Raw genomic sequence first — 19,668 nt, 5'->3', positions numbered from 1 at the left:
TAAGAAATCTGCTTACTTCATCGTAATCACAATAACAAGTGTCTTTGTACTGGAGGGTAAATGTTAATAATGTAATGACTACTTCAAATATGCAGTATATTGTACAGAAATCGATCTTTAGCCACACACCTGAATCCTGGAAGAGGCGACCACAAGTAAGTCTCCTCCAAGTCACCATCGCATCTGACTGCTCTCACTCCAACTCACACCAAAGAAATTTATCTATTGCCAGACACCTTAATCCGATAAGGGGTGGCCACAAACGAATTGCCTCCACATCACCCTGTCCCCCGCCATTTCACTGCCCTGCTCCCAATTCACACCCCCTCTCTCATATACCTCTCCACTCCATACCTCCATCTCATCCTTGGCCTCCCCCTCCCTCGCCCCCCCTCCACTTCATTCACATACACTCTCCTCATTAGTTTCTCACTCTCCATCCTCTCCACATGGCCAAACCATCTCAATGTGTTTCTCCTAACATTTCCTATCACATCCACATCCACACCACAACACTCCTTCACTTCCTCATTTGTAACTCTGTCTCTCCATGTGACCACATGCTCCTCTCAAATAACTCATTTCCACTGCTCTCAGTCTTGACTTCTGTCCCACCAACAAGGTCCAAGCTTCACTTCCATATGTTAGAGTTGGTGTCACAGTATTGTCATGTAGTAACTTTTTCACTTCCATGCTCACTTCCCTGTTTCTTTTCACTGCTGTCAAGGAACCAGCAACCTTTCTTCTCTGTTGCACCCTTTCAAGCACTTCTTCTTCTAAACTTCCATTCATACACATCACACTACCCAAGTAATTAAACGCACTCACATTCTCCATTTCCTCCCCATCCAACCTCACTGTACATATTCACTGACTTCACTTATCTCGAAGACCATAACTTTACTCTTCCCTACATTCACCTTTAGATTCCGTTTCTTACGCACACTCCCAAACTCATCCACCAAGCCTTGTAGCTCCCCTTTGTCTTCACTGAACAACACAGTAACATCTGCAAACAACAGTTCAGGCAGTTTCCAAACACTGCCCTCTCTCACTAGGGCCACTCCAACATCCACTGTCCTACCTTGTATCTATTTTATAACCCCATCCATATACAGATTGAACAACCATGGAGACATGACACATCCTTTTTTCAATCCAACCTTCACACAGAAAAATTCTCTCAGTTCACTATCCACGCGCACTGCAGCCTTCGCACCCACATGCATACCCTGCATGGCCTTCAACAACGTCCCATCTACTCCATATATTCTTAATACTTTCCACAATCCTTGTCTATCCACCCTGTCATATGCTTTCTCCAAGTCCATGAAGGCAGCATACAACTTCTTTCCCTTCTCTAGAAACTTTGCTACTAGAGATCTAAGAATGAATATCTGCTCTACACTACCTCTTCCCTTTCTAAAACCTCCCTGTTCTTCTCCAACTAATTTCTCTGTTATTTCCCTAACTCTGTCAATAAGTATCCTACCATATACTTTTCCTATTACACTAAGAAGGCAAATGCCCCTGTAATTACCACACACTTCATTTTCCCCTTTTCCTTTGTACAGGAGAATAATTATACCTGACTTCCAATCCTCTGGGACTTTACCTTCCTCCCATCATCATCATAAATGTTCATCTATCCATTCATCATCCAATCATACATACATATACTATCTATCTATCTATCTATTGCCAGACGCCTCAATCCCGTTTGGGGTGGCCACAAACAAATCGCCTCCAAGTCGCCCTGTCCCCCGCCATTTCACTGCCCTGCTCCCAACTCACACCTCCCTCTCTCATATACCTCTCCACCTCATCCCTCCATCTCATCCTCGGCCTCCCCCTCCCTCTTCCCCCCTCCACCTCACTCACATACACTCTCTTCGTCAGTCTTTCACCCTCCATCCTCTCCACATGGCCAAACCACCTCAGTGTGTTCCTCGTAACGCTTCCTATCACATCCACATCCACACCACAACGCTCCTTTATATCCTCATTCGTCAGCCTGTCTCTCCACGTGACTCCACAGGCTCCTCTTAAATAACTCATTTCCACTCCTCTCACTCTTGACTTGTGTCCTTCCAACAATGTCCAAGCTTCACTTCCGTACGTTAGAGTTGGTATCACAATACTGTCATGTAGTAACTTTTTCACTTCCATGCTCACTTCCCTGTTTCTTATCACTGCTTTCAAGGAACCAGCAACCTTTCTTCCCTGCTGTACCCTTTCAAGCACTTCACCCTCCAAACCTCCATCCTTACTCATCACACTACCCAAATACTTAAACGTACTCACATTTTCCAATTCCTCACCATCCAACCTCACTGTACATTCACTAACTTCACCTCTCTCAAAGACCATTACTTTACTCTTCCCTACATTCACCTTTAGGTTCCGTTTCTTACACACTCTCTCAAACTCATCCACCAAACCTTGCAGCTCCCCTTCGTCTTCACTCAACAACACAGTATCATCTGCAAACAACAGTACAGGGAGTTTCCAAACACTATCCTCTCTCACCAGGGCCACTCCAACATCCACTACCCTACCTTGTACCTCTTTTATTACCCCATCCATGTACAGATTGAACAACCATGGAGACATGACACATCCCTGTTTCAAACCAACTCTCAAAGAGAAAAATTCACTTAGTTCACCATCCACACGCAGTGCAGCCTTCGCACCATCGTACATACTCTTCACAGCATTCAACAACTTCCCATCTACTCCATATATTCTTAACACTTTCCACAATCCTTGTCTATCCACCCTGTCATATGCTTTCTCCAAATCCATGAAAGCCGCATACAACTTCTTTCCCTTCTCTAGAAACTTTTCCACTAAAGATCTAAGAATGAATATCTGATCTACACAACCTCTTCCCTTCCTAAAGCCTCCCTGTTCTTCTCCAACTAATTTCTCTGTTTTTTCTCTAACTCTGTCTATAAGTATCCTACCATACACTTTTCCTATTATACTAAGAAGACAAATGCCCCTATGATTACCACACACTTCTTTTTCCCCCTTTCCTTTGTACAAGGGAATAATTATACCTGACTTCTAATCCTCCGGGACTCTACCTTATATATATATATATATATATATATATATATATATATTACGGGTATACCCCAGTTTAGCGATGCAACTGATTAGGTAAAAACCCATTGTTTGGTGGGGTATTGTATATCAGGGTAGGTTTAACACATAGGGTAATGGGATGCATTTTTCAGCCTTGGGTTTCCCCTCCAACCGAGTCCAAAACCCACCCAAATGTGTCCAAAAACAAGTTTAAAGCCAATCTAAAGTGCCTAACAGGTGTCAAGGAAGCTAACCTAAGCCTAACACTTGTAAAAAAAAAACTCAATAAAACCAACAAATAAAATCTGAAAATCGTCAAATACTGGTCTGGAAAACACCATGCTTAGAAAACTGTACCTTAAAATGACAATGCTCACCCCACGTATGGCTAAAACACATTAATCGAACTTTAAAAACAGTTTATAAATCAACCTAAACACACAGCTTTAGTCTAATATATCATCAAAATCGGTTTAAAAAATCAAAACCCATCAATAAGTCGTGGTATCACATCTAGGGGTATCGTACAATATGGTTTGCCTGTTTGTATAAATAAATATGCGTTTTGTGTGTGTGTGTGTGTGTGTGTGTGTGTGTAAATATGTAAATATATATATATATATATATATATATATATACCAGTATATAAAAGAGAGAGAGAGAGAGAGAGATGGAAGGAGGGGGGAAATAAAGCCTACTTATAGAAGAACAGCCTGCAATCTGGTAAATCAAATACCAAGTGAATAAACTTGCACTCACGTGTTCCAACTTCACTGATGTACTGCACAATCTTGTCACGCTTCTCATACTTTGGCACATTGACAATTTGTTGTGTCACATCCTTGTTGGCTGCTCCCACCACACCTACAGCTACGAAGACATAATTATCCAAAAAACGTAGAGCACACTTCTGGATCTGAAAGGGGGATCAATTCAAATCAAATAATACCAAACCTCTCTTTAACCCATTCTTGGTACTGCCCGAGCTGTGACTTGCACTCCCTGAAACCTTTCACTGACAATGTATGTTTGACTCCGCAGCCTAACAGCATCCTTCTTACATTTCATAATTCTCTTGGTATCTCCCAAAATAAAATAAAGAAGTCATCCTTGGCATTAATCATTTAATAACTTTTCCCAATTCCTTAATCCCAATGTCCTCCCGAAGCTACATGTGCTACAATTGGAGAGAAAAAAAATCCATCCATCCGTCCATCATCCAATCCTACATTGCCCCATGAGGAGCGTAGGAGCCCGGGGCTAGGGAGTTGGTCCCGACATTTATGAGAGTGACCAGCCTCACTCATCCCTGAGTGGCATTACATGAGCAATCAACCTCAACCACCCTTTGGATATAAACCTTCACCGGCCCAATCCGATTGGAGAGCAATAATTACCCACTAAACCACCAGGCGCCAAAATTTGGTTATATGGTTACCACCCAGCGTAGTAAATGGTTTCCTGTTGCACAGGAAACCATTGGGCTTGTCACTCAGTGTAGAGTCACCTACAGCCTGAAGGAAGTGGAAAGAATGAAGGAATGAAAGACAGAAGAGAGAGTGTAAAGTCACCCGTGGGCAGAAAGACAAGGAAAGAAAGACAGAAGAGAATGGAAGGAAAGAAGGATGGAGAGGAAATGGCAGACACCCGAGAGCAGCATTACATCGAGTGAGTGGATGGTGAGCACCCCCACCTACAAAAAAAAAAAAAAAAAAAAAAAAAAAAAAAACTCCCTCTCTCTCTCTCCAGGCAAAATGATTTAACTAAGGAATGCCTTTTTGTGCTAATGGGATTAGTGAAGGCTATATCTAACCATTCCAGCTATAATAATAATAACTTTTTATGGCAGGTAAGGGCACTCACCATCCACTCACTTGATGTAGTGCTGCTCCTGGATGGCTGCCCTCTCCTCTCTTCCTTCCTTCTTTCTTTCCTCTTCCCTCTATCTACAGGTGACTCTGAGTGTCAAGGTAAATGGTTTGCTGTACACCAGGAAACCATTTACTATGCTGGGTGGCAACCACATAACCAAACTATGGTGCCTGGTGGTTTAATGGGTATATAATTAAGGCACTCCAACCAGACTGAGCCTGTGTCAGTTTATATCTATGGAGTGGTTGGGGTTTATTGCTCACATAATGTCACTCGGATGAGTGAGGCTGGTCACTCTCATCTTAAGTGTGAGGACCAACTTGCCTAGCACCGGGCTCTTACGCTCCTCTTGGGGCAACACAGGAATAGATGATGATGATGATGATAAAGCAACTTCGTGGTGGGACAAGGGTGTAGAAGCTGCAGTTAAGGAGAAAAGATGGCTTCTCCAGGAATGGAAAAGGGGTGGTAACGAAGAGGAATACTCGTGCTGACGTTGGGAATATGGTTGTGATAGGTAGACCGAAAAAGATCTGGGACAAGGTCACTCAGTGTGATCTCCGGGATAAGGGACTGAATAGGGAAGCTGATACGCCGGAGATTGAGCAGCATGGAGAGCTGCCGTTAGGTGAACAAGGTGGACACATGCAAGCATGTTGGAGCTTTTAAAAACAAAAACAAATGAATAATGATAACAATAAAAAGGGGAGGATGGTTCATCAAAAGGAAGCTAATAACAAAAAGACCCCAGAAAGGAATATTCAATGATGAAGCCTTAACCCTTGGAATTTGGAACGAACTAAGACGACGCTTAACCCTTTCAATCTAGTACTGGTGATGTATTTTTGACTTTTATATTGCTGTAACTAGACCATTTGATTCAGCTCAGTAAAAACTTCAAACTGAAGTACACAGCTACAGCCTTCATTAACCCTGCTATCGAAACTCCCTTACTTTGGCCTATCATCATATGTTCCTCTGATTTCCCCATACCCAAGTGACAGAAAGATATGAGTAAAAGTAGATGATGTATACAGTAATCATTCATTTATCTATACATAATAGAGCCAAAGGCATGTCTGGGTAGTGGCAACATCAGGATAATGAACACTATTCACCTACTATACTCAGACCCTACCAATGCCCAACCTCCAACCTACACCTAACCTATTTGTACAGTACCTATGCTTATTTTGGCACTGTTTTCAGGTCAGTCTCCAACATTTGTACATCCAAACAAACGGAGAAATATCCAAAGTAATGCTAAACACCAAGAAAACCATTAAAAAAATAAAAATTGTAAACCAAAAAACACCTTACCTATACACTACTGTATGTACAGTACAGTACCCTTCCTAATTTTGGCACTGTTTTCTGTATTGTGATACCAACTCTAACGTATGGAAGTGAAGCTTGGACGTTGCTGGAAGGACACAAGTCAAGAGTGAGAGCAGTGGAAATGAGTTATTTAAGAGGAGCCTGTGGAGTCACATGGAGAGACAGGCTGACAAATGAGAATATAAAGGAGCGTTGTGGTGTGGATGTGGATGTGACAGGAAACGTTAGGAGGAATACACTGAGGTGGTTTGGCCTTGTGGAGAGGATGGAGGGTGAGAGACTGACGAAGAGAGTGTATGTGAGTGAGGTGGAGGGGGGAAGAGGGAGGGGGAGGCCGAGGATGAGACTGAGGGATGGGGTGGAAAGGTATATGAGAGAGGGGGGTGTGAGTTGGGAGCGGGGCAGTGAAATGGCGGGAGACAGGGCAATGTGGAGGCGATTTGTTTGTGGCCACCCTGAACGGGATTGAGGCGTCTGGTGATAGATAGATAGAATGAAATGGATCTGGACAGCCTGTGGAATGCATATGGGGATTGCTTAGTTAGGAATGCTAAAGTGGTGTGTGGTGTGGCAAGAGTAACAACAAAGATGAAAGGTACGGTATGGTGGGATGAGGAGGTAAAGAGAGTGGTGGAGGAAAAAAGGAAGAAGTGGCTAAAGCGGTTACAGGACAGGGGTTCAGTTGAAATAAGAACTGAATATACTGAGAGCAAGAAGCACGTAAAGTGACAAGTGAAAAGGAAAAAGGAGGAGGTAAATGAGGATCCAGGAAGAAAAATGAATCCAAAATACTCTGAAAATAGAGTTATTCTGGAAAGAGGTGCGGAAACGTAAAGGTGAAAGTGGAAAGAAATGTGATAATGGGAAAGATGTAGGTGCTAGATTATTAACCCACGGGGATGAAGTAAGGAAGAGATGGAAGGAATATTTCAAAAGCCTGATGAATGACAATAGAGAAAGCAGAGCGGCTGTAAACATGATTGGTTCTGGGGGTGCGCAGAGGAGGAATCCAGCACCAGGAGACGTGACACATGCACAGCTGAAGAGTGCTGTGAAGCAGCTGAAAAATGGGAATGCAGCTGGGGTTGATGAGGTGTATGCAGAGATGCTTAAGTGTAGTGGGGAGAGTTGAATGAAGTGCTTGTTGGAGATATGTAAGAAGGCATGGATGAGTGAAACTGTGCCTGCTGAGTGGAAAAAGGCTGTGATTGTACCCCTGTACAAAAATAAAGGTGAGCGAAGTGAGTGTAAGAATTATTGTGGCATAAGTTTACTGAGTGTGGTAAGGAAGGTATATGGAAGAATTATTATGGAGAAAGTAAGAGAGATATCAGAAGTCCTAGTGAGTGATGAACAGGGTGGCTTTAGGAGTGGCAGAGGATGTGTGGATCAAATATTTGCAGTGAGACAGATAGTAGAGAAGGCTTGTGAGAAGGACCATAAGGTGTTTATAGCACTCATGGATCTGGAAAAAGCATATGGCAAAGTGGACAGAGAAGGATTGTGGAAAGTTTTGCGCATGTACGGTGCAGAGGATAAGCTGCTAGGCGCCGTCAAGAGTTTTTATGATGGTAGTGAAGCATGTGTAAGGGTTAATGGACATCTAAGTGAATGGTTCACGATCGGTGTGGGCGTGCGACAAGATTGTGTGATGTCCCCATGGTTGTTCAATATATATATATATATATATATATATATATATATATATATGGAAGGGATGATGAGAGAACTAAAAATATGAGTAATGGAGAAAGGGATAGTTTTGGTAATGAATGGTGATGGAAGGAACATCTCAGATTTGTTGTATGTTGATGATGCAGTACTGCTTGCAAGTACCAGACAAGAACTTAGCAGGCTAGTGCAGAGTTTTGCTGATGTGTGAGTGTCGTGCCTTGAGAGTAAATGTAGAAAAAAGTGAAGTGATGGTTAATGAGAGAGAAGGTGACTCCCAGTGCAATGTTACAGTGAATGAAGAGAGACTGGAATTAGTGAGAGTTCAAATACCTGGGTATGGTGATAGAAAAGAGAGGAAAATGTGCAAAAGAAGTTGAAAGCAGAGACACAAGGAAGAAAAGTACCTGGTGCAATGAAGATCTTGATAAGAAACAGAGGCTTGAATGTTGCAGCTGCATGAGGCTTACATGAAGGAGTGTTAGTGCCAACTTTAACATACGGATGTGAGACTATGGTGAGGCATGAAAATGAAAAGTCAAGAGTAAAAGCAGTGGAGATGGGACTGCTGAGGAATGTATGTGGAGTACAGAGGGTGGACAGGATATGAAATAATGTGATTCGTGAAAGATGTGGAATGAGGAAGTCGGTGGACACCAGACGCAAAGAGAGTGTACTGAGATGGTATGGTCATGTGGTGAAAAAGGTATATCTGAGCGTATTCGAAAGAGGAAGGAGGCGAGGTAGGCCAAGGAGACAGTGGAGAGATATGGTGGATGAGTGTGTGAGGAAGAGAGGTTTGGATGTCAGTGTGGCTAGGGAACTTACAGGAGATCGAGCTGGCTGGCTGAATGTTGTGAGGAGAAGTGCATGATCAGGAATTTTGGCACCCATTTTTAACCAGGCAGCGTCTGGACTGACTCTACCGGATACGATTGTGTGAAGCTACAGAACGTGGTGAATATTTTTGGCATATCTGATAGAGCCAGGATTCCGGGGGCTTGAATGATGAATGAATGGAAGCGTGGCCCATTGGATTGGGCAAATTTGGGCTGTCTGGACAATGATACTCCTCACCCTGCCCTAGGGTGGGAAAGGAGGTCCAGATGATGGTGACGATGATGACAAACATCTGTCTCATGGTTTAGAATAAGGTATTCATTACACAAGTGTGTGCTACCTGCAAAAAAAGTGAAACAGAATGAAGAAAATTTCCTCTCAAAGTGTTTCCAAAGTGCAAAGTTGTAAGACTGTGAGGGAAAAATGGGTAAGTATTATGTCCTTCATCTTCTCCCCCACACAAACTGGGTAATGTGCAACGCTGTTACGGTTGCAAAACCACAAATGCAAGCCACATGTACCAGGTGATGACTCGTACCCATAGCTGTGAGTAGGGAAAGTGAGGGGGATTGGTTACTAAATGGAAAATTCCACAGCGAGAGGTCAGGCAGCGTTACAACCGCACCACTCTCCCTGGGAAGTCAGTGTTACAAACATTGGCCAGAGTGCAGCCGCCGAACCCTAAGTCTGGGCCGCGTGCTCCAAGACGGACACATCCCGACTTACACGCAGCAAGTAACCTTTCTTTACATTCCTACTCATCAACAGGACCACCTACAGACTGGGGATGCTTTCCTTAGCAAGAAGAGTTGGTGAGTAATATGGTTTTTAATCGCTTCTCTAACTGCTATACTTTCCGAGATATGAAGGTTTGAAAACAAGCAATTTTGGGAAAATTGTCCATTCAAAGAGGTTGGAGGTGGTAAAAACCGCCCAGCACCTCGGGGTTAAAACACCCATTCATTATCATCATCATCATCATCCGGACCTCCCTTCCCGCCCTAGGGCAGGGTGAGGAGTCGCAACGTCCAGACAGCCCAAATTTGCCCATTCACAAAGTTTAATATCAGTAAGTCACAACTCAGCACAGCAATCTCCATAAATCAAGACTTATTTAAGATTACTGAATGGGAACAAAATAACACTACAGTATCTCATTTAATGCTAGGAAAACCAAATATATACAGTTTACAAAGAGACATATATTACCCGATTCCTATACTACCTTCAATGCTACTACCATTCCCATCTCTTAACAGTATTTAAATTCTCAGCGTTTCACTTAACAATACCCACAGTTGGACTTCTCACGTTACATCACTTGCTAAAACCGCTTCAAAGAAACTTAGATTATTGTACAGAGTCTGTAACTTCGTCACTGACAACAGTTACCTATAATTTACAAGAGTCAAGTGCACTCTCAGCTCGAATACTGCTCACCCTTATGGAATGGATGTCGATAGGTTGCACTAAAACAACCGGACAAAATTCAGAACAAAGCTGTCAGAATTATTAGTAACCCTGCAATTACAAATGAACTACCTCCCCTACAAGTCAGACAGCATGTTGCTTCCCCTGCTTATTTTATAGATACTTTTATGGTAAATGCTCAGACGAAGCTGTATCCAGTGCGCGACCTCTCCACACCTTCCCCCGCACTACATGACCATCTGGTAGCACACATGACTGAACTGTCACACTGCCATAGAGCAGAACTTCTGCACATCATAATTCTTTTATTCCCAGAATTGCATCTCTTTGGAACTCACTTCCCTAGAGTGGTTTCCCCCCAAACTTCAACCTACAGCTGTTCAAGTCTACCTGTTACAGATTTTTTATGACTGGACACCAGTAATCTGGTATATGATTTTTTTTTTAATTCACTTATTTTTCCTTACTCAATTTAAAAGTCTCATCCAAACTAAGGCAAATAATCTAGAAGTACTGCAGTAACAAAAATGAATTATACATAATTCACCTGATGGGGTTAAGAGGAGCTCACCTCATCTGGGAAAGTAGCACTGAACATCATGGTGCGGCGTTCTACCTTGCTGGGCATGTCAGGATGGTTCGCAAGTGCCTCCATCTCATCAATGAAGCCATAATCCAGCATTCGATCAGCCTCGTCAAACACAAGAAACTGGACAGATGTAACGGACACATACCCTTTGTCAATAAAGTCCTTCAGCCTACCCGGGGTCCCCACCAAGATGTGACAACCACACTCCTGTGTGAAGAAAAAAGTACTGCTCCAGTTTGTACAAGTAAAAGGGCTCCAGTTTGTACAAGCACAAAGGCTACTTTCTGTCCACATCAATTAAACCACACCACCCTAAAGTAAACCTCTTTCGATCAAACAACATACCTATAATCCTATAATATACAAACAAATTTACCTGCTGTGGCCAAATCCAGTAATAACGTCACTGAATGTCATCATAACCAGTTCATAAGTGTCATATATGAGCGATTTACATAAATCAATTCTTTGACAAATTTCCTATCTAAGGAATCAAGAATGGAGGAGATCATGTGGCGGAGTACATTACTGATAATAGGATTGCATGAACAATCCCATGTGAGCCTGGCGATTTGAAGAATCTGAATGTAATTATAAATGGCTTTACTGCTTCTTCACATGACTGTTGTGTCATAAGCAAACACAAACTCTAATACCATTAAAGCAGTCATGAATGGGATCAATCTAGAACCCTCATGTCACATAATAGTGTCTGGAAGAAGTGGCTGGGCCTCAAAGAATGAACTGCAGTATCTGTTAATGACACTGGATACTTTCAGTAAGTACAGTACTGTGATGTACTTCCATATTAAACTGTGCCATGATAATTCCAGCAAGGAACACATACACATCAGGTTTGTTGACTCATTCAAGTGTTTTCCTGAATTCATTCAGTACTGCATAAGGCAACTTACACTAACCTAACCTTACTGAATGAAGATCAATACAGCAACAACTTAGGATGGCTATCACATATAAACCTTAGTATGCTCCCAAAATGTACCATTTTAACTAAGTCAAGACAGACCTTAAGCCGCCTGCGTTGATACTGTACAGCTGTGCCACCATAAACGTTGCAACACTTGGCGATGGATCCACAGGCAAATTTGCGAGCTTCACAGAAGATCTGGCTAACCAGCTCTCTGGTGGGAGCCAACACCAAACCTACTGGGAATGCACAGTCTTCATACGCATGGGCGTCTACGCTGTTCTCAACCACATACTGCAGGATTGGCAGTAGGAAGGCAGCCTGCAAAACTTTCATCACTTACCAATAGGAAATTCATAGGTAACTGAATAATGATTAAGCAAGTTAATGAAATAAATATGAAAAGGAGAAGTGGATGAGATAGAAAGTGATTATTGAGCTGCCTGAAATGGACTGATGGTCTACGGTCTAAAATTAAGCCATGATATGGACATAACATAGGCAACAGAGAGAAATTACCATAAATCATTGCATCATTCACATCTCACTAACTCACAGTTTTGGGTGTAGCTACTTCTTCTACTGATAAAGCAGAACACTTTTCCCAGACTTTCTCCCCCAATTCCATCTTAGACAATTCCAGTGCTGTTCCTCCATCACTTCTCCCCTCTGACTTCCTCACAGCTGACATTAAAATTTCTTCAGCTGATGTATTTTCTGCCATCACCGGCCTCGATACTAACAAGGCATATAGGTCTAACAGGAGCCCTCTTGTTGTCCTCAAGAACTGTGCTTTTGTGCTTACATCGTAACTAGCTAAACTCTTCCACCTTTGTCTGTCAACTTGTACTTTTCCTTCCTGCTGGAAGTTTGCTCTCCTTCAGCCTGTCCCAAAGAGGGGTGACCATTCCCAGCCCTCTATCGTCCTATTGCTTTAACATACTGTATTTTGAAAGTTTATGAGTCTATTCTTAACAACGACATTTTAAAGCACCATCTCTATCACAACCTTCTTTAGTTCGTCAGTAGGGGTTCCGCCAGGGACGCTCCTCTGGAGATCTTCTCACCTACCTTTCAGACTCCTGGTCATCCTCCTTTCAGAACTTTAGTGAAAGTTTTGCCGCTGCACTTGACATATCAAAGGCTTTTGATCGAGTCTGGCATTAATCTTTTAATTTCCAAATCGCCATCTTACAGTTTCTATCCTTCTTTCTGCGTTTTCGCCTCTAGCTTCCTTTCTGGTTGTTCTACAGCTGCTGTTGCAGACGGCCACTGTTCTCCTTGAGCTATCAATAGTGGTGTTCCTCAGGGCTTTGTCCTATCACCAACTCTCTTTCTTTTATTCATCAATGAACTTCTAAGATGTAGATCTAACCCTATCTCTTCATAAGCTGACTCCGCCCTTCACCTTTCCATTCACTTCATGCAGCGTCCATCTCAGCAGCTACTTCAACAAACAGGGGATGAGGCTATGGCACACTTAATGTCGGACTTGGTTCTTATCTCTGACTGGGATAAAAGTAATCTTGTTGTTTTTAATGCATCAAAAACTCAGCTCTTACATCTTTCAACCCGACATCTTCTGCAGAAGTACCGATATCTTAATTTTAACAATGTCCAACTCAATCCTACATCATCTTTAAACATGCAGTACTTGGGGTTTCATTCTCTCGGAATTTATCTTGGCAAGATTATATTACCTCTCATATAAAATCTGCTTCCGAGAGATTAGGTGTGCTAAGCCGACTACATGCCTTCTTTACCCCTTAGACATCGGGCTTATTTTGGCTTTTCTCCCTCTCCTTAGGGATACAAATTAACCCCTAAAGTCTGTAATCCGCTCAACCCCCCCTCCCCCCCTGAACTGCAAAAAAAAGTTTTAAAAACAAGTTTATTCTCACTGCATTTCTGTACTTTTACTCATTAGTTTTGTGTGTGTGTTTAATAGCTTATAGGACAGTATAAACACCTGCAAAGATGATGGTATACAATTTATATCAATACTGTATAACCAATTTCCAAAGGCAAATTTGGTTGTGGAAATGTTCTTCTTCGTGCCAAAGATACAGCCATAGCTGGGTTCTCTACTCCTTTGGTATCCCAGACTCTTAATGAAAACTAACGGTTCCTGGTTGGGTTAAAATTATTTTTGCAACCATCATCTTCAATGATTTTTTGTGGATTTTTGTTGTTTATGCTTTATTTTATTAGTGCCTAGCATTATATTGGATATTCCCATGTGTATTTTGATATCTACATAGCAAAATGACCAAAGATGATGTCACAATTGGGAGGGGTACTGTACATACACTGCAGGTAAGGTATTTGTGGATTTTTTATGCATTGTTTTATTAGTGTCTAGCATTACACTGGATATTCCCATGTGTGTTTTGATGTCTAAATACAGATGAAAGATGAGAGAAAACTGCCAAAGTTATGAGGGGGGCACTGTATGTACAGGCTGGGTACAGGTACGGTATGGGTACATTTGAGGATATTGCTCCATATCCGGATTTTGCCCATATCAAGACATGCCTTTGGCTCGATTATGTCGGATAATCGAGGGATTACTATAATAACTTGAAGACTGTAACTGTCATAGAGACAATTACTGATCTCCACATATGAGAATATTCCTGAACTCACACTGTTTCCAATAACTCAAAAACTGTAGGTCCAACTGCTACCAAAGGTATACAGACCTGGTCCAGGACCCAGACAAAATTTCTAGGGCCACAAAGTGACTCATTTATGTTTTGTTTTTTCTTGTATGGAAAAGCAATTGAAAATTGTTGAAAAGTTGTATGTCCAAACTGTCACAAAATCACGAATGAATGACTTTTAAATTTTTTCCATACAAATGTTTGGAAAATAATTTCCGTAGGTGGGGGCACTCAACATCAACTCACTCAATGATGTGCTGCTTTGGGTGTCTGCCTGCCCTTTCCTCTCTTCCATCCTTCCTCTTCTGTCTCTCTTTCCTCCTCTTCTTTCTTTCCATCATTCTTTCCTTTTCCTTCTGCCTACTCGTAACTCTACACTGAGTGACAAGCCAAATGGTTTCCTGTACACCAGGAAACCATTTACTACGCTGCATGGTAACCATATAACCAAGTTATGGTACCTGGTGGTTTAGTGGGTAATTAAGGTGCTCCAATTGGATTGAGCCTATGGAGGTTTTTATCCAAGGGTGGTTGGGGTTTATTGCTCACATAATGCCACTCAGGATGAGTGAGGCTGGTCAATCTCATCATAAATGTCAGGACCAACTGGCCCCGGGTTCCTATGCTCCTCATGAGGAGACACAGGATTGGATGATAGATTATGAATGGATTTCCTTCCATGTTCATATATCTATAATAGTTTTGGAGTAATTTGAGATTGAATATTCATGACTCTTTGGACATTTTTGGACCTGTGACCCAGAAACATAGGTCAAGGTCAATGAAACTGGGTCTGTGTAATACAGTTTTGGTGCTGTACATCCTCAAAAATTATGATAAAAATCGGAGATGAAAATGACAGAATAATAATAATAATAAAATAATGATGGAAACAAAGATCTCCACCTTAGATCAACGACTGATGATGATGATGATGATCCAAACAGCCTGACCTACCGTTTTGCCTGAGCCCGTCTGAGCACAGGCCATGACATCTCTTCCAGCCATAACCACTGGGATGGCAGAGCGCTGGATGGGCGTGGGGTGGGTGTAGCCAGCATGGCTGATGTTTTCCAGCAGCAAATCACGCAGGCCCATCTCACTGAAGCTATTAACCATCGGTGCAATTGGTTCCTCTCCTGACATCTGTTATGATGCAATAATGGTTCCTGTTACAGTGCTACTGGTTTCAAACTGCTGTATATTTGGATCACAAATGCTGATTAACACTTTCATAATATCAGCTGGTTATCAGTCCTGCTCAACACTTTTCCAGCATTTAACACAACACCCAACACTTTCATAAAAATAAACCTCTCCACTGCAGACATGGGGTCTATTACTATTACTATTAATTTCAGTTGCTCTCTATTATATCCATCCATCCATCCATCATCCAATCCTACATTGCCCCATGGGGAGCGTAGGAGCCCGGGGCTGGGCAGTTGGTCCCGACATTTATGATGAGAGTGATTTAAGATGAGAATTACTATTATAATTACTTTAGTGGTCATCTATTACTATTACTTGGTCATCTATTAGTATTACTATTACTATCAATATATTATTTATGATAACGGTATTAATTAAATTGAAAATGGTTTTTATTTTCATTATCGTTGGGAGGCTGTTCCACTGAATGCACAAGTGTGTCTAGATAACCTGATGGCCTGTTGACCACTCCCCATTCTGCACGGTCTCCTGTGGTGTACCTGCAGCTTGGAAAGCAGCCAACAGGCAACCAAGGTGAAAAGGCTGTTTTTATTGATTATGGTAAACGGTATTCAAGAAGTGTCTGTAATGGGAAAGTAATATACAATTATCTATTACTTTGCTTTCTATTACTATTACAAATACTATTACAGCAAGGAACTTGTGATCTATTACTATTACTCTGAGAACCCTGTAATAGTCTATTACTATTACTATTCCATATTACTATTACCCCATGTCTGCCCTCCAGTCCAGCAAAATTGTTAAAAACTTCTATCTATCTATCTATTGCCAGACGCCTCAATCCCGTTTGGGGTGGCCACAAACAAATCGCCTCCACGTCGCCCTGTCCCCTGCCATTTCACTGCCCTGCTCCCAACTCACAACCCCCTCTCTCATATACCTCTCCACCCCATCCCTTCATCTCATCCTCAGCCTCCCCCTCCCTCTTCCTCCCTCCACCTCACTCACATACACTCTCTTCGTCAATCTTTCACCCTCCATCCTCTCCACATGGCCAAACCACATCAGTGTGTTCCTCATAATGCTTCCTATCACATCCACATCCACACCACAATGCTCTTTTACATCCTCATTCGTCAGCCTGTCTCTCCATGTGACTCCACAGGCTCCTCTTAAATAACTCATTTCCACTGCTCTCACTCTTGACTTGTGTCCTTCCAACAACGTCCAAGCTTCACTTCCATACGTTAGAGTTGGTATCACAATACTGTACTGTCATGTAGTAACTTTTTCACTTCCATGCTCACTTCCCTGTTTCTTATCACTACTTTCAAGGAACCAGCAACCTTTCTTCCCTGCTGTACCCTTTCAAGCACTTCACCCACCAAACCACCATCCATACTCATCACACTACCCAAGTACTTAAACGTACTCACATTTTCCAATTCCTCACCATCCAACCTCGCTGTACATTCACTGCCTTCACCTCTCTCAAAGACTATCACTTTACTCTTCCCTACATTTACCTTTAGATTCCATTTCTTACACACTCTCCCAAACTCATCCACCAAGCCTTGCAGCTCCCCTTCGTCTTCACTCAACAACACAGTATCATCTGCAAACAACAGTACAGGGAGTTTCCAAACACTAACCTCTCTCACAAGGGCCACTCCAACATCCACTACCCTATCTTGTACCTCTTTTATTACTCCATCCATGTACAGATTGAACAACCATGGAGACATGACACATCCCTGTTTCAACCCAACCTTCAAAGAGAAAAATTCACTTAGTTCACCATCCACACGCACTGCAGCCTTAGCACCATCATACATACTCTTCACAGCATTCAACAACTTCCCATCTACTCCATATATTCTTAATACTTTCCACAATCCTTGTCTATCCACCCTGTCATATACTTTCTCCAAATCCATGAAAGCCGCATACAACTTCTTTCCCTTCTCTAGAAACTTTTCCACTAAAGATCTAAGAATGAATATCTGATCTACACAACCTCTTCCCTTCCTAAAGCATCCCTGTTCTTCTCCAACTAATTCCTCTGTTCCTTCTCTAACTCAGTCAATAAGTATCCTACCATACACTTTTCCTATTATACTAAGAAGACAAATGCCCCTATGATTACCACACACTTCTTTTTCCCCTTTTCCTTTGTACAAGGGAATAATTATACCTGACTTCCAATCCTCCGAGACTCTACCTTCCTCCCAGGCCAATATGCACATCTTCCACATCCATTCTACTACTATCTCTCTCCCATGCTTCAACATTTCACCACACACTCCATCAATTCCTGGGGCTTTCCCAAATTTAACTTTCTTCACTGCTTCCACAACTTCTATCCTACTGATTTCTTCCTGTCTTCTCACCTCCCTCCTTCTCCCAGCCATTCCCCAGCCACTTATACTCGCATTACTTCCATCCTGTATGTTCAACAATTTCTTAAAGTGTTCTCTCCAGCTGCTCACTTTTTCTCCCTTCTCCACTATTAATCTACCATTTTATCTTTCACTCCCCTGCTAACCTCACTTCATTCTGGTTAATATCACTTATTTTACTCAGCTTAGGTTGGACAACCAGAGCTGAACAGGGACATCAACTGCCCCCTCTCTCCTTTTTATTAGATCAGTGAATTGCATAATTACCCATCACATGAGCCCCCTCCAGAGTACAATTCTGAAAAGCAGATTTCTTCATCATAACCTGAGCTGTAGTTGGAACTTCCCCAAATATACAGCTTGCACTGTAACAAGCATGCCATGTCTTAATACCAAGTGGTTCTATTACCCTTTAAATGTTAACAGGATCAATCAACCCTTTTTCAGCATTATGCAAGATAATGAATGTGATCAATAGAGGGGCTCTGGGGAAAAACTGCAGACACTAGGCTTCAGCCTGATGGTGATGTACTGTACAATATATCGATGCAAACCAATGAGAGCTAAGTCCTGAGTAGGGAGGAGGGAGGATCCAGGCCCATACCCATGGTAGGGGGGATGATTCCCCCACCGCCCTCTCAACGTCTTCCTCTACCCCAATACCTTTGTTCCCTCTCCCCCTCCCTTGTCTCTGACCACCTCTTGGCTCTTTCTCCCTCCCTCCCCTTCCCCTACCATCCACTATCATGCCGCCAAGGATCCTCCCCTTTCTCCCCCTCCCTGTCTCCCTGGGGAGGGTTATATCCCCCCTACCCACCTCCACTCCCTTGTACTCCCTCTCTGCCTGTCCTCTTTGTCATGCAGTGTCTGTCACCCACCTCTATACCCCCATACCACCCCTCCAGGTCTCTCCCCACCCACCCCCATCCTCTATAGGTGCCATCTGCTTACAACTCACTCCTCCCCCCATGCCTAGAGTATTATACGTCATTGTTCCTATTCATGTCGGGTGTTTTCATTCAATACCAGATTATTGTCTGTGTAACTATACACCAATACACGAAACATAGACCGTTTTTCATGCTTTGTTATGAATCTCGGTTTATATACCGTAATGTTTCCTGTAAATGTTAGTAATGTTTGTTTTTTATAATAAACTGTGTGTTTGTCTTTCTCTTACACCATTATCGTTATTGACTTGATTTGACAGCTCTGAGGGGAGGGAATGGGGGGGAAGGAGTGGGGAGGAGTGGGTGCTGGAGTGTGTGAGTAACACCAAGAAAAAGATTTTGCATGTTTTTGCTTTTTTATTTATTTTATTTCATTTTTTTTTTTTTTTTTGACAGCTACACACCTGAGAGAAGAGGATAAGGGGAGGGAAGGTGGGGAGGGGAGAAGTGTTGGGGAGGAAGGGTGTTGGGAGCGAGTGAGGAACACCGACATAATTATTTTGCATGCTATTGTTTGGAAAAAAAAAAAAAAAAAAATTGAGCTGGAAAATTCTGAAGGGGGGTAGGGAAGGAGGGGAGGAAGAGAGAGGGGGAGGTGATACGGGAGGGTGAGGAAGGTCATGGGAGGGGACGGGCTATAGCTCATGAACCAGATGTCTAAAATGCTCAGGTTTGCAGAATACGGTGTGTAAATTCAAGCTCTAAACCTTGGACATAACAC

The 19,668-nt window shown here is 42.4% G+C and overlaps 1 protein-coding gene across 1 annotated transcript in view; it reads right to left on the bottom strand.

The window, feature by feature from the left end:
- Window positions 1–19,668, bottom strand: part of LOC145414685 (putative ATP-dependent RNA helicase vasa-like) — a 66,257-nt gene that overhangs the window by 7,617 nt on the left and 38,972 nt on the right. The window contains exons 8-11 of the mRNA XM_080284203.1: window positions 15,380–15,568; window positions 11,859–12,080; window positions 10,814–11,038; window positions 3,850–4,006 (exon numbers count right to left, since the gene is read on the bottom strand). Of these exons, the coding sequence (XP_080140329.1) occupies window positions 3,850–4,006; window positions 10,814–11,038; window positions 11,859–12,080; window positions 15,380–15,568 (793 nt within the window). The remainder of the gene's footprint in view (window positions 1–3,849; window positions 4,007–10,813; window positions 11,039–11,858; window positions 12,081–15,379; window positions 15,569–19,668) is intronic.

Source organism: Coenobita brevimanus, chromosome 100, assembly GCF_032717465.1.
Source record: "Coenobita brevimanus isolate Jiangsu-jjx chromosome 100, ASM3271746v2, whole genome shotgun sequence".
Taxonomy (NCBI): Eukaryota; Metazoa; Arthropoda; class Malacostraca; order Decapoda; family Coenobitidae; genus Coenobita; species Coenobita brevimanus.
Note: the sequence above shows the minus strand (reverse complement) of the source record. Positions and strands in the feature narration are given on the sequence as shown.